Consider the following 16,401-nt stretch of genomic DNA (forward strand, 5'->3'; position numbering starts at 1 on the left):
TTGCGGTAAAGCGATTCAACCTCTAAAACATCTAAAGCAGGGTTCCATAGACGCTAGGATTCCTCCAGAGGTTGCTAGGGGTTCCATAAGCTAGGCACAATCTCATTGTTTCATAGGTTCCCATTCACACCGTTGATTTTTTTTTTTTTTGCCATCTGTAGGGGGTAATTCTTCCCAATGACCACAAGTGTAAAGGAGCGTTCTTCCCACTGACCATCACGCTAATGTATCATGAGATGTAGATAGTCATTTATAGCAGGGGTTCCCTGAGACCAGACAATTATTTCAAGGGTTCCTCTGTGTTAAAAAGGTTGAGAAATGCTGCTCTAAAGTAAAGGGTCTGCTGCAAAGAAAATGTTTCCCCATGACCACAAGTGTAAGGAGCATTCTTCCCACTGACCATCGCAGTAATGTATCATGAGATGTAGATAGTCAGCCATTTATAGCAGGGGTTCCCTGAGACTGGACAGTTATTTCAAGGGTTCCTCTGTGTTAAAAAGGTTGAGAAAGGCAGCTCTAAAGTAAAGGGTCTGCTGCAAAGAAAATGTTTAATGTTTACCTCTCCAGCTACCAGTTCTGCTTATCTCTGCTGTAATAAATAACATCTGAAGAATCTGTCACTTCTGGAAATTTCAGGTCATGTATGGCTAGCACCACCAGCCCCGGACACAAACTGTCTGCATCCAGGACTAGGGAGCTTTAAAACAGATTTTTAAGGACAAATCAAGCTCAAACATTTACTACAGTTTATTTGCATTAAATAAAGACAATAAGCTAAAATGTAAACAATTTCACAGATTGCTGTGATCAAGATAAAAGTTTCACAAATAAAAAAAACAAAAAAACAAACATTCAGTACATAATTGTGTACACTTCCGTGAAGACAAGTCTGCACTGTACACCTTACTACACAGCCACCAATGTCTTCTTAGGATCAAGTCATTACTAAACTGTCTCTTTCACGTATGATTGGCGCTCCCTACTGGCCACAGAAAAAGATGCAGGCTTAGTGAAAAACAGTTTTCTTTAAAAAAAAAATAGTCTTGTGTACATTGTCTCCACAAATCCAGTAGTGTAGAATGTAAGAATAGATTTATCTCTGTATAAAAAAGCCCTGAGAAGGGGAAGCATTTAAAAAAATAGAATTGTAACTTTCATGTGCATGTATTTGCTTTAAAAAGGCAAGGACGAACGTCTCTAAATCAGGAAGTTCCTGCCACGTGGATCAGTTCAGCTGCGTTACCGCCTAGCACAGCGTCAAGTGGAGCCCGTTTTTTGGCGCCAATGTTGCGTCCGGTAGAGATGAGGTCAGCGTATCCCCTCTGGTGGGAGAAGGCATAGGCGGAACGGCGGCCAGCGGTACCACGTCTGATTGTACTGGCCCGCGGCCTCCACAGGGCCTCTGCCTTGAGCTTCTTTCTGTTCTTTTGAATCTGGAAAAACAGGAAAATAATACAACCACTGTAAGAACAGGATATTAAAGATTTTAACATCTTCCTCAATCCTGAATGAGCTGAATATACATTATATTACTAAAAATATTGGGACACCTGCCTTTACATGCACAAGAACTTTAATGGCATCCCAGTCTTAGTCTGTAGGGTTCAATATTGAGTTGGCCCACCCTATGCAGCTGCAACAGCTTCAACTCTTCTGGGAAGGCTGTCCACAAAGTTTAGGAGTGTATCTATGGGAATGTTTGACCATTCTTCCAGAAGCACATTTGTGAGGTCAGACACTGATGTTGGACGAGAAGGCCTGGCTCACAGTCTCCCCTCTAATTCATCCCAAAGGTGTTCTATTGAATTGAGGTCAGGCCAGTCAAGTTCCTCCACCCCAAACTTGCTCATCTGGGTCTTTATGGACCTTGCTTTGTGCACTGGTCCAAATCAAATGGTGGGGGTAGTTTTTCAGGGGTTGGGCTTGGCCCCTTAGTTCGATGAAGGGAAAATTTAAGGCATCAGTATACCAAGACAATTTGGACAATTTCATGCTCCCAACTTTGTGAGAACAGTTTGGGGATGGGCCCCTTCTTGTTCCAACATGACTGCGCACCAGTGCACAAAGCAAGGTCCATAAAGACATGGTTGAGCGAGTTTGGGGTGGAGGAACTTGACTGGCCTACACAGAGTCCTGACCTCAACCCGACAGAACACCTTTGGGACCAATTAAAGCAGAGACTGTGAGCCAGGCCTCCATCATCAGTCCCTGATCTCACAAATGCACTTCTGGAAGAATGGTCAAACATTCTCATAGACACACTCCTAAACCTTGTGGACAGCCTTCCCAGAAGAGTTGCAGTTGTTGTAGCTGCAAAGGGTGGGCCAACTCAATATTGAACCCTACAGACTAAGACGCCATTAAAGTTCTTGTGTGTGTAAAGGCAGGTGTCCCAATACTTTTGGTAATATAGTGTATATGTAATCTGAGCTTGCACTATTTAACGCTGTAAAAAACAGGCATTTTTAGCAAAGAAGTTAAGATTAGTCTGATAAATATATAAAAAACCTGGACTCCTAAATATAAAATACTCATCTTCACAAATAAGATTTACCTTCAGAAATAAAACATTTTTTAAACTGTTGGAAAACATAGTCAAAGGGTATTCTCTGAACAATACACTCTAAGTGCTAACTTACCAGTGATAATATAAAATTCACAAATAAATCCTAAAAAAATTATTTTCAGCATAAAAGGTTGCAGCTTACACGGTTATGTGTATTCCAACACCCTAGGAAATGTCAGATAGAAAAAGTTTAATGCAACACAATAACTATTCAAATATTTGAGTCATTATTGTGTTGTGTGACACTTTTACTATCTGCCATTTTTTAAACTGTATTGTTTTAGCTGTGAACATACAACACTGGCCAACAATACAGGAAAAGGGCCACTTTACCTTGTCACTCTCTGAGGGCCGCATAGTTTTGTACAGGAATCTGAGGGCAACAACTGGAAGCAGACACACCGCCACGGTCAGGATTATAGTCAGCCAGAGGTAGGGTTGGCGTAAAGCATTTGGCGCTGCTCCTGAAGACAAGAACCAAAATCGTATATTATTTTACAGATCTAATACCATAATATTATTATTAAAAATAATGATAAATAATAATAGATTAAATACATGGTTTAACCACTTAAGCCCTGGAAGATTTACCCCCCCCCCCCCCCTTCGTGACCAGGCCATTTTTTGCGATACGGCACTGCGTTTCTTTAACTGACAATTGCGCGGTCGTAAAACTGATGTGCTTTCCCCACAAAATAGAGCTAATAAATCTTTTGGTGGTATTTGATCACCTCTGCGGTTTTTATTTTTTGCGTTATAAACAAAAAAAAAAAAAATACTGACAATTTTGGAGAAAAAAAAGAAAAGAAATAAGATTTTTTTTTTCCATCATACCTACCTGTAAAATCCTTTTCTTTGAGTACATCATGGGACACAAAGTTAGGCTAATATTCATTACCTACTGGGTTATATGCCATCTCTAGGTGAATGGACACTGGTAGACAGTCTTAGACAGGAAGTGATCCCCTATATAACCCCTCCCATACAGGAAGTACTTCAGTTTTGTAGCAAGCACTGAATCCTCAAAAAAGAGGGGAGGGACCTCTCTGTCACATGATGTACTCAAAGAAAAGGATTTTACAGGCAAGTATGACGGAAAAAATCCTATTTTCTTTTTCATACATCATGGGACACAGAGTTAAGCTAATATTCATCACCTACTGGGATGTCCCAGAGCAATAGCCTTGAAGGGAGGGAGGCGCCCTGCCAAACAATAGCCATCAGACCCTTTACGGCAGCCCACAGTACTCTGTGGCTGAAAGCCCATATTCTCGAACATTCAAATTTTGTGAACGTATGCACTGAAGACCAGGTAGCAGCCTTACAAATCTGAGCCACAGATACCTGATGGCGAAAAGCCCAGGAGGTCCCTACACCCCTGGTAGAATGAGCTCTCACCCTAAAAGGGAGGAGCTTTACGTTACAGACCGTAGGCCTGAATGACCAATTGATGGACCCAATTGGCAATGGAAGCTTTGGAAGCTGCCTGCCACTTCTTGGGTCCTTTTCATAAAACTAAAAAGGAGTCTGATCCTAGGATCTCTGCAGATCTAGACAAATAAACCTTGACTACCCGGACAACGTCCAAGGAATGCAGTCGTCTCTCTTCCTCCGAACGAGGCCGAGAGAAAAAAGAAGGCAAAATAATGTCCTCTTTTAAATGGGAGGCTGAAACCACTTTTGGCAAAAAGGATGGAACAGGTGGTAACACGACCCTGTCGTGGTGAAGGATCAAGTATGGTTCCCTGCACAAAAGGGCCGCCAACTCTGACACCTTCTAGCCAAGGTGATGGCCATCAGGAAGGCTAGCTTGCGTGACAGCAAGTCTAATGGAATTTCCTTGATAGGCTCAAATGGTTGTTTCTGTAACACTGACAGCACCAAGTTAAAGTCCCAAGGACACATATGTGACCTAATGGGGGGAAGCAAACGAGTTGCCCCCTGCATAAAGGTTTGGACAAAGGAATGGCTTTGAGTACAGGCATTTAGGCTCCCAATCTGACTTCCACAGCTGACTGTAGAAAAGAGAGAATTCTCCCAATCATGTATTTTCGAGGATGCCATTTTCTGGCTTCACACCAAGCAATATAAGTTTTCCAGACCATATGATAGATCTTCCTAGTGACAGCTTTTCTAGCATTTACTAGGGTAGACACCACTGGTCCCGAGATGCCACGGTCCTTCAGCACCCTGGCTTCAATAGCCATGCCGTCAAATTTAGAGACTATAAATTGGAGTGGAATATAGGACCTTGAGACAGTAGATCAGGGTGACGTGGAAGTGTCCATGGCCCGTCTATTGTCAGTCTCACAGGGACCAGGGCCTTCTGGGCCAGGCTGGTGCCACCAGAATGACTGGAACCCCCTCTCTCTGAATCCTGCGCAACAAAATGTGGAAGGAGAGGGACCGTAAACCAGGGAGTACTGGCTCTATGGAACTACCAGAGCATCTGCTCCGATTGCCAGAGGATCCCTTGTTCGGGACAAACTGCTGTAGCTTGTTGTTGAACCTGGATGCCAATAGGTCGACCTCTGGCCATCCCCAAGGCTGGCAAATTTCCTGAAACACCCCTGGGTGTAGGGACCATTCCCTTGGGCAGATCTGTTGGCGGCTGAGATAATGTGCCTTCCAGGTCTCTACTCCTGGGATATGGACTGCCGATAGAATCGAAACATGTCCCTCTGCCCAGGCTAGTATGTGGTCCACCTCCGTCAGAGCTGAACGACTCCTGCTTCCACCTTGGTGGTTTATATAGGCCACTGCAGTGGCATTGTCAGGCTGAACTCTGATAGGGCAGTCCTGAAGCTTCACCGTCCCGGACCGTAGGGCCAGACGTACTGCCCGTAACTCCAGGACGTCGATGGACAGGATCTGTTATGTCCTTGACCATTTCCCCTAAGCTGTGAGCCCCTCTAGGGTTGCTCCCCAGTCTGAGAGACTGGCATCTGTGGTCAGTACTCTCCAAGTTGCCGGGAGAAAGGATCTTCCCTTTCTCAGGTTCTGATCCTGCAACCACCAGTTTAGGCCTAAGTGTGCCTGAGGAGATAAGAACATTGGATAATCCAGGGCATGTCCTCTTCTGTTCCAAGCCAACAAGATGTCTTGTTGTATAGGTCTGGAATGAAACTGGGCATAAGGCACTGCCTCGAAGGAGGACATCATCCATCCTAGAAGACTCATACAGAGCCGAATGGAGGGTTGTCTGGTGCCCCTTATCTGACGCACCTGATCCTTCAGGGCACAGATCCTTATGGGTGGCAGAAATACCCTTGCTTGCACCGTATCTAGGATCAGATCTAAATACTTTAGACTTTGAGCTGGTCTCAAGGCTGACTTTTTGGTATTTATGGTCCAGCCTAAGATTTACAAATACCGGTGCAGGTTATGCTCTGTTCTAGAGCTTGTAGTGAGTGATCTCTGAGCAGGAGGTCATCCAAATACCCGAGCACCAAGATCCCTTGGGCTCTTAAGAGACCCAGTACTGGTGCTAGGACCTTTGTGAACACCTGGGGAGCTGTGTCAAGCCTGAAGGGTAGAGCCACAAACTGAAAATGACGTTCCTCTACTGCAAATCCCAGGAACCTCTGAAGAGGCTGAAAGATAGGTATGTGTAAATACACTTTATATCGATGGAGGCTAGAAAGTCTCCCACCTGGAGTGAGGCTACTACTGAGGGGACAGACTCCATCCAAAAGGAATGGATTAGTAGATACTGGTTCAGGGATCTTAGATCCAAAATGGGCTTTGTGTCCCCGGTTGGTTTTTGAACCCTAAACAGGTTTGAGTAAAACCCTGCGCCCCTTTCGGATACAGGAACCTGTATAATCACTCCTTGATGCACTAAATGATGTAGTGCCTGAAACAATAAGTTTCTTTTTGGAGGATCCGAGGGAACACTGGATCTTCTGTGGGGGAACCCCCCCGCAACTCCAGCTTATAACCACGGGATATAGTCGAGGTGAACCACTCGTCCTGAATCATTGTTCTCCAAAATGTCCGCAAAGTGCAGCAGCCTTCCACCCACTCGATAGTGGGCGGTCCCCTCAAAAGGAGGGCTTGGTGCTGGGTTTAGAAGAGTTTAGGACCCCGGGCTTTTTCTGGCCCTGGCCTTGCGGCTTGCCCCTGGCTCTAGCGCCCCGTTGGCGGCAGAACTGCCTTGGCGCTGAGACACCTGAGGCAGCAATCCCTGAGGTTTTAAATGAGGGTCGCCTGGTGCTTTTCTGCACAGGAAGAAAATATTTGTCCAAATGATCACCAAATAAACGTTCCCCATGAAAGGGGAAACCTGCCAATAACTTTTTACAAGGAAGCTCGGCTGACCAGTTCTTAAGCCACAAAAGTCTGCGCATATGTACAGACAAGAGAGCCAAACAAGAAATCTGCTGTATTGAATCCTTTAAGACGTCAACAACAAAACACAGCACTCGAGGAATATCTGCCTTATTTTCAGGAAGATCATCCTCCTGGTTAAGCCTGTCAGGCTGTCTGACCTGACCCTTTATGGACTGGCAGATATAAATTGCTGCAACAGCTGGCTGAATAGCTGAACTGGCCAAAGAAAAGGAAGCCTTTAATAATGACTCCAATTTCTTGTCAACAGGGTCTTTCAAGACCTGTGCATTATCTACCGGACAAGTTAAATTCTTGTTTAAGGAAGAGACTGCTGCCTCTACAGCTGGCATGCTACACTTAAACTTTTCATTCATGGGATATAAAAGGGAAAACCGCTTATGAGGGACAAAAATCCTGTCAGGATGTTCCCAATCAGCATACATCGCTTATTTCAACAGAGGGAATAAGGAGAAAGCCTGTGCGGCCTGAAGAAGCCTCAGGGACCCTAAAGGGGGGCTCAGTAACCTTCGCAAGAGGCAACTTAAAGGCAGAACGAACCATCTCGGTAAGAGTCTGGATCAAAAGCCTCTGCGACTAAGAGGCAGACATCAACTGGATAGCTTTTTGTCCAGACTGCTCAGAAGCAGACTCCACAGAATCCTGAGCTTTTAGCTCTTCCCCATCCTCAACCTATTCCTGCTCGAAACTAGGAGGCTCCGGGAGGGGGATCTGTCACGCTTCTTGCCCCCCTGTGGTATAGAGGCAATCATGCCAGCAATCCTGTGCTTGAACCTAGCTAGGGCCAAGGACAATTCATCCTTGGTGATAAAGGGTGAAGCAGCAGCATTGACTGTAGGCACAATACCAGATAGGCGCAGCGGCTCAGATTGCCCGAAAGCCTCTGGTCTTTCAGGGGATACAACACCAGGGATACGACTAGGTTCATCAGGAACTACTGACGACATAGGTGTGCCCTTCCCTGTAGTGTTAGCCCCGCCCTTTTAAATAGACATTTACAAGCCACAAAAAGGAGAGAGTACCTGGGTGTAGTATTAACACACCTCAGAAGGGAGACCCTTTAATATGGCTCACCAAGCCCCTATGCAACAATCCTGCTAAGCACCTTTAGCCTGCCAAGCAACACCTGGTGACTCACGTGACCCGGGTAAGGAGAAACTAACTGCTGCAAATGCCTGGTTCAGAGCCTGATCTGTGTCCCACAGCTGTCTTCTGGAAGCACCGCATGCTTAGCATACACAGCTTAAATAAGCTAGCTGTGCTTCGGAACGTTCTGCGCATATGTGCGCACGCACGTGCATGGTCCCGGAGAATGAGCGTGGCTGTATTCGCATACAACACGAATCTTCTTGCACCCAGATAAAGGCTAGAGCGCATGTGCGGCTCCGCCACATGTGCCATGGCCGCCAAATAAACCGCTGAGCACAGCAGTGCTCTTGCAAATACACGTGCACCAAGGCGAACCTAGGCGAAATGGCGCACCATCGTGTGTCATCATATAGGAAAAAGACAGCCAGACACAAGCAAAAAAGGTACACTTTGCAAACACCCACAGCTGGCCCAAAACTCCCCCGTATGGTCACCGCACATAGGTGTCCAGTCTCTAGCTAGCTTGACTGATTGTTACAATCACTGGGACACCCCACAAGAAATAAAGGGGTTTCACTTATCCCGTCCAGGCGCAGGGCAGCTTAGAAACTAAGAGCCCAATCTTCACCCATCACGGTGGGTTCCTGTAACTTGAGGACCTTCAAGGACTGGGTACCCTTTTCATGTTTAGGGTCCACTCCCTTGGACCTGTACAGCACCCTGCAGAAAATGCCTTAGTGCTGTGGTGTCCAGGATTCCACTTCTCAAGGTCCAGCGCCCGGAGGTTACATTACAGGCAAAACCTTGCAGGATCTTGAGTCTTCTTTGCGAGGCTCGGGTACCATTTACCTAAGCATACAGAGCCTGTGTCAAATGGATCCGATCGGTCAATCGCTTGATTCATTTAAGAACCGTTTGTGGGACTAGAGACCTGGAGCTCAGAGAGCTCAAACAAACGTGCTAATCCACCTTGCAGACACTGGTAAAAAACAAAAACAAAAAAAAAAAAAAACATGTACTTCCTGTATGGGAGGGGTTATATAGGGGGATCACTTCCTGTCTAAGACTTTGTCTACCAGTGTCCATTCACCTAGAGATGGCGTATAACCCAGTAGGTAATGAATATCAGCCCAACTCTGTGTCCCATGATGTATGAAAAAGAAATGTTTTACTTTCTGCTATAAAACTCATCCAATAAAAAAATTTAACAAATCTAATTTCTTCATAAATTTAGGCCAATATGTATTCTGCTACATATTTTTTGTTAAACAAAAACCCACAATAAGCGTATATTGATTGGTTTGTGCAAATGTTATAGCATCTACAAACTATGGGATAGATTTATGGAATTTTTATTTATTTTTTTCTAGTAAAGGTGACCATCAGCGATTTTTAGTGGGACAAAATTGGACATTCAACTGACATTTTTTGGGGACCAGTGACACTAATACAGTGGTCAGTGCTAGATAATTTGCACTGTCACAAAACGGGTTAACATCAGGGGCGATGAAAGTGTGCTCACTAACTGTGGGGGGAATGCTGTGACTGGAGGAAAACAGAGATCTGTGTTTCTGCATAGCAGAAACACGAGGTCTCCACCTTCCTCCCTCACAGAACGGCGGTTTGCCTTGTTTAAATAGGCAGACCGCCGTTCTGCCTCTCCTGTGAACTGGTGGGTCCCAGGGGCCATCGCGGCCGCTGGACCTGCTGATTTGATCCGCTGTGATTGGCCTGCAGCACACGCGAATAACACAGACCCACTACACGAAATCACGTACATGTACGTGTTTTTGCACAGGAAGGCCGCCCTGCTGCAGTATATATGGGGTGGTCCTTAAGTGGTTAAAGAGGGCCATATAAACACTAGGAAATCTTTTAAAATGCAAAGTTCCTGTAACCCGCTAAATACAACATTTAACAAATCACCAAATAATTCTCTTCTGATATTTGACACCGGCACAGGCTGTTAATCAGAGTGACAAGGCTTATGCATCAGTAGTGAGAAAATCTCCCATAGCACTTGAGGTGGCTGAAGATAAAAGATAATTGCTAAAACTAATGAAAAACAAAGAAAGCCAGATCATGCAGCGGTGTGACGTCAGGACAGAGTCTCCACTCCGACTTGTTTAGTCCAATTGGACGTTCCCAAGTGGACCCCTAATCTGTACTGGTACTGCATTGATGCCCATTATTTTAATAAAAATACTGCACTATTACTGACATCTATTTGGCTCCTGGGTGAGCTTTATTTACTGCAGTTTGGACCGGACCATGGTACCATTAAAAGGAGGCAGCCTGAGACTGGTGTATACATGCCCTGAGAGGATCCTTGCTTCAATTTCATGCTGTGGCTGCTGTATTCCAGCATATAATTTTGGTTAGTGTTCACTTTATAAGATGGCGGTGCTCTGTGATGTCTTTACACAGGAGGATAAAATAACTTTTGTGCTAGCAGCTACATTTCTATCACAGCGCGGATTCATGAATATTGTGTAAAACACTTTGGATGCAAATCCCAGCTTGCCTCCAGTAGAACCATCTACCTGTGAATATGAATTTGGAAGGAAAGAGGACATGGATCCCAGCACTCTGCAGGTCAAACGTGATTCCAAAGTAGATGGCAATGCTTCCAAACACAGAGAACGCATTCACAAACGTCCAATAGGATGTGTCCAGCCCAATCTGTTATAGCACAGAGGAAGAAAGGTTAATTAAAGAAATACAATTCTTCAATTCTGCAGTATTAACTTCCAAAAACAATGTCACCAACTTTTTGTAATTTCCAATTCAAATATATATTCCTCCAAAAATGATGGATGTACAATTTATATTTTATTTTTAAAGCACTGCAGTTTTTAGTTTTTTGTTTTTTTTTTAATAAAAAAAATAAATAAAACATTTCTGCAAGTTCCTAATACTTTTGTACTCTTTTAGTAGTGTTATACAGTGTGGACATTGTGTTTTTTATTTTAATAAAATTAAAAAACATTATAATTATCTGGATAGAGTGGAAAAAGGTTAGAAGGTCTACCAGGTCCTTGATGTTGTCCCCTTAGGGGAGGTTTCCTCTCACTTCACCCAGGAGGGGCAGCTGGCCTGGGCACTATGGTATCATGTGAGGTGGGAGGGCATTGTGAAGAGGTTGAGAGGGAGGGGATTTGTGTTGGAAGGGGGGGTTTGGGGAGTGCCAGGGAGTAAGAATTGAGGGTAAATTTGGAGGTGTGCTAGGAGTCGTGAATTAGGGGGATCTGTGTTGGGAAGGGGGGCTGTGCTAGAAGAGGTGTTATGGGGGGGGGGGAGGCAATGGCATTGTGCTAGGAAGGGATTTTTATTTAGGGGGGGGGATATTTGTGCTAGTAGGGATGATTAGGGGGTATTTGTGCTCGAAGGGGGGATGGGGGGGGGCAATTTGTGCTGGGAGAGGAGATTTGCAGTGGGGGAAGTGGAGGTGTACTTCTACTTAGTGGAAATTTTAGGGATAAAGGATTAGTGCTAGGAGGGCACAATATAAAAACACTTAGTGGGATTTAAATACCCCTCCAGTGGACAGAAATACATAGGATAATGTTAAAAATTGGGGATTGGTTTTGAACTAGCATATATTTATATCTTTTGATTGCAGTGCTATGCAACCATCCTCCACCGATGTTTGGAGTGACGTTCAATGGGTCTGACAATTTAAAAAAACCTATTCCATATGTCGTGATTTTTGACCCTTTACGTTTTAGGTAAGCCTCATGCTTCTGGGACATAGTTCACTATACTGTTTATCTTATTATAATCCATTGATTATCAATGAGCTTATTTTTATCCTGAATTTAACAGCCATATTGCAAATACGATTTTCTTTCTCCATTCCCCTACAGTATTGCATCTCATGGTTTGGCAACTCTCCCACGGGGCGGCAAGACTTTATCTACACCGGTCCTATATTTTTGCTGACACTTATTGGCATGTTCACCCCGGGCTCTATATGACCTTGTCCCGGAACTGGTGGTGACATTGTTACAACATTGACAGAATTGAGGGGTACAGGCTGATTGCTTTAAGAACTCCCAAAAGACATAAGCACTTCAATTTTTCGCCCTAAAAATCACAAGGTCATAATTATAAATGAAAGTGCGTTCGTGTGAGCTCAGCTTGCCTGGAAGTTGACGGTAAAGATGAGTGCGGTGGCCGTGGTCACAGCAAATGACTGGTAATCGGAAGGGGCCTCTCCATCTTGCCCCATAGTTAACAAGAACGCTCCGTAGGGTATGAAAAAGATGATCAAGGAAGTCACTAATCCATGGAACAAACTCAAGAAGAATTTCTTGTAGTTAAACAGCAGATCCTTCTGGCCCGGTATATATAAGCGAGGAAAGCGAAGGCTCAGTTTGTCACTGACATCCTGCAACAAAAATATTTTAAATCAGGGAAAGCACCACAAATCTGAGCTGTACTACCGAAACTCCAATGTCTAATTTATATGTTCGATGAAGGCACTGACCTGATCCATAAGGCCAACGAGAAGGACAGGCAAGCTGGAGTACAGGACATTGTACAAGGCAATAAACCAGTCTTCATACACCGTCTGAAGTGTCAGGGGAAAAAAAAAATGTTAATATTTGGGTTTCATTTTCAGCATCAAAATTAGATTCAGTTACAGGTTTGTAAAACAGTAATTATTGAATTGTCACGAAACAGGAATAGAGGGGAAATCTTCCAATGGGAAACCTAACAACAAAGAAAACACCCTCACTTTGACGACATCTCCTACTTCCTGCTATCTCTATGTGGCAAGGTGTAAAAGGGAAATCTCCCCAATGAGACAGACAAAAAAAAAAAAAAAAACCACAACAGGGGTCCTAAAGAATATGTAAACCAGGGGTCTTCAAACTTTAACAAAGGGTCAGTTTACAGTCCTTCAGACTTTAGGGGGGCCGGACTGAGGTTATTGGGCGTAGAAATTGTCCTGGCATCCGTAGGAGTAAACAGTGCATCTTTGGCATTATGGGTAGTAATAGTGCCCCATTGTTGGTTTCAGTGGGAGGAATAGTGCCCCATCATTGGTGTCAATGGGAAAAAGGACCCCCCTTGTTGTTGATGTCAGTAACAGGAATTATGCCCCATTTTTGGTGTTAGTAACAGTAATAGTGCCCCATTATTGGTGTCAATGGGAGAAATAGTGCCCCATTGATGTCAGTAACAGGAATTATGCCCCATTTTTGGTGTCAGTGTGAGGATTAGTGTCTTGCATCAGTGGGAAGAAAAGTGCCGAAAGGGCCAGATAGAAGTAAGGAAAGGACCGCATCTGGCCCCTGGGTCACAGTTTGGAGACCACTGATGTAAACCCTCACACCTTGTAAAACAACCGATTCAGTTTAAAGCAGAAATGAAAGGCAAAACATTTGTGTATCAAAAAAAAAATCCAACTTTTTTCCACTTTTTATAAATGGTCACATACCCCATGTTCTCATCGGTATAAGGCGCTCAGGGATGGGAAACAGCAGTACAATGAACTTTCCAGCGAATGGCTGTGCGGTGGGGTGTCAGCACAAGTCTGTTCATTGGAAGAGAGCAGGCTGAGTTCTCAGCACTGCTGGAACACTGCCCATGCTGTGCTCTTTTGCCTAGTGTGGTCAGTTTTTAATAGGAAAGCAGAGTGACTGGCAGGAGCACCAGAGATTTCACACAAAGGAAGCAATACAAAGAGAACAGGATACTTTTTCATAGCAGTACATGGTATAGCAAGCACATCAGTTATGCGACATGTAGGGTTGACATTTTTTAACCATTTCCTACTCTGTTCTAGACTAAAGAAAAAAACCCACGTCAATACATGTTAAGTAACAAGATTGCTGAAGAACGTAGATAGTATGTGGCAAGCATACAGAAATTTATTTAGGCATACAGCCCACATAGAAAAAAGAACCATCAATGGTTTCCACGCAGCTGTAGAAACCAATGATGGTCCTTTTTAATTTGGTGAATTCCTAGATCTTCCAGCCATCAACATAATTTTCTCAACTAAAATGACTATGATAGTATTCCAAGTTTGATCAACTCCTTCTAGATCTGCTGCCCAACAAAATAATTATTCAGCCCTGTGTGACCCAGCCCCTCAACACTTATACAGGCTGCTCTGCTTACCTGAGCAGAAAATCCATTGAAGAACGAGTACCAGAAGTGAACCAATGTGAATGCAAAGTTTTTGTAGAAGAAAAAACCCAGGAACTTGCACATGCGGATGTAGGACCAGCGGCCGTGGACCAGGATCAACCTCTGCAGGTATCGGAACTGAGCGAAGGAGTAGTCACTGGACATCACTGCTTGCATACCTTCCTGTCCACTGATACCAACACCTATATGGGCAGCTGAGACAGAGGAAGAGAGAACTGTAAGGCAAAAACCATTCCATACCATCTTCAGAGTTTTCTAAATTCCATATCTCTGTTCCTGACAATTGTCTTTTTTGGAGGCAATTTAGGAGTTCCAAGACAATATACTCATGATTTGTATATATTTACATTTGCCAGGACTAAAGTAGATTAAATTTTTTTTCTATTTTGAGTAAATATGAAATACTACAGCTGCTGTTTTATTGCAAGAACATTGGGTGGAACAAACAGGAACAGCCACGAAACGTTCAGAAAATCTCTACAAGCAATAATAAAAAGTGATGAGAATGTAAAATTGGTTGTATCATTTGCAAGTATTGGGTCGTGTATGACTGCTTTTAGTTGGAAGTCAAGAATTGTTGAATATGGTTGACTATTGCAAACACAGATCTATATTCAGCTCCAATTAGATTTCCTTCTTACTTTTAATCATGTTGACATCATTGGCACCGTCTCCAATGGCCAAGGTGATGGCCTTCTTGTATTTCTTCACCAAGTCTACCACCATGGCCTTCTGTTTGGGGGTCACTCTGCAGCAGATGACGGAATTGCACTCACACGCCAGGTCCACAAAGTTCTTCTGTCGTTGCTCTTTAAGGGCATATGCTTTCTGTTTATCCACCAGGTCCTTCTGCTTCTCTTCAGCTGTTCTGGGAAATTTGAGCTTCAGGCGTTTCTTTTTCTTTTTTTTCTTTTCCAGAAGGATTTCATTCTGTTAAAAGAGAATCGGACAAAATTAAAGAAAATTTATTTTAATACAGCAAAGTGCAGGTTAGGTATTATGTGATAATATTCTGGTCATTTGAGTGTGAAATCCTGTTCAAGAGTGGTCATGTGCTGCTGGTTGGAAGCTAAACGGTGGGGACCTTGAGTGGAGAGTGTGAACAAGTTTTGCTTTTTTGACTGCTGGTGATTGCTTGTTTGCATTTTTTTAGGTTCTTTTTGGGGCTTTTCCTCCTTGTAGCTTTTTAACACCTTTTTTCTGTCACTTTTTAAACAGCTTTTTTTTTTCTTTGCTTCCTTCACCCTACTAAATAAGGGGAGTGGTTAATTGGTCACAGGTGCTTGAGGCCTATATAACCTTCTGTAGAACTCATTGTGAGCCTGCTCATCTTTGAGCTTGCTGGAACTTAGACCAAGTGGAACTGGACTAAGTGGCGAGTTAAAAAACCAGAGTTAGTAGAACTGGACTAAGTAGTGAGTTAAAAAACCAGAGTTGGAAACAAGAGGTTGTAACAGGGGTCGAATACCTGTGTAGGGTGAGTGTGTACCTGTGTATTGTAAGTACATAAGTGCTGCGAGTGCACGTGGACTGTGTTGAGTATTCGTGTCATGTAGTACCTGTGTATTTTAAGTACCTGAGTGTTGTCCGAGTAGTGTGTGTGTGGATCGTTAGTACTTGTGTATTGTGTGTGCGGGTGCACGTTGGTCAGTGGGTGCACGTTGGTCAGTGGGTGCACGTTGGTCAGCAAGTACCTGTGTATTGTCTTGTTGAGTATTAGTGTCAGGAAGCTAGTCGTTAGGTAATTTGGACAGGGTATAATTCCCAATCCTCATTAAATTAGCAGGTACAATGCACAATGGGTGTGAAGATGCGACTCAGTGTACATCTTGCGGCATGTATGCGTTCCTTGATCATCCGATCGAGGGCGAATACTGCTGTGCAAAATGTAAGCACGTTGTTTCCCTGGAAGCCCAGGTTCTAAATCTGGGGAAGCAACCGTCAGCACTGAGATGTCCCTCCATACTAAAGGAGAGCCAGGAACGTACACGGCAGGTGCCGGCAGGGGCCAGCACAGAGGCGGGTGGAGACAGAGGTGCAGGCACTAGGAAAAAAAGTAGATGGGTGACAGTCAGGAAGGGTAGAGGGGAAAGTGCCAGGGAGGCTGATCCAGGGCTGGAGCATCCCAATAAGTACGCTCCATTGAGTTACATTGGTGAAACCAGTCAGGGACCAGCACTGCTGGAGCTGAGGGACTCTGCTAACTGCCGGGGAAGAACTCCTCCAGTAAGAGT

General features: G+C 44.1%; 1 protein-coding gene and 1 long non-coding RNA gene across 3 annotated transcripts in view; one reads left to right on the forward strand and one right to left on the reverse strand.

Moving 5' to 3' along the window:
• Window positions 1-16,401, forward strand: part of LOC141132201 (uncharacterized) — a 154,894-nt gene that overhangs the window by 38,055 nt on the left and 100,438 nt on the right. The window lies entirely within an intron of this gene.
• The window catches only part of LOC141132186 (phospholipid-transporting ATPase IC-like), a 148,056-nt gene continuing 132,387 nt past the window's right edge, over window positions 733-16,401 (reverse strand). The window contains exons 22-28 of the mRNA XM_073620300.1: window positions 14,809-15,097; window positions 14,138-14,361; window positions 12,495-12,578; window positions 12,150-12,395; window positions 10,549-10,687; window positions 2,900-3,030; window positions 733-1,433 (exon numbers count right to left, since the gene is read on the reverse strand). Of these exons, the coding sequence (XP_073476401.1) occupies window positions 1,203-1,433; window positions 2,900-3,030; window positions 10,549-10,687; window positions 12,150-12,395; window positions 12,495-12,578; window positions 14,138-14,361; window positions 14,809-15,097 (1,344 nt within the window). The 3' untranslated portion in view covers window positions 733-1,202. The remainder of the gene's footprint in view (window positions 1,434-2,899; window positions 3,031-10,548; window positions 10,688-12,149; window positions 12,396-12,494; window positions 12,579-14,137; window positions 14,362-14,808; window positions 15,098-16,401) is intronic.

This window comes from Aquarana catesbeiana, linkage group LG01 (genome assembly GCF_042186555.1).
Source record: "Aquarana catesbeiana isolate 2022-GZ linkage group LG01, ASM4218655v1, whole genome shotgun sequence".
Lineage (NCBI taxonomy): Eukaryota > Metazoa > Chordata > Amphibia > Anura > Ranidae > Aquarana > Aquarana catesbeiana.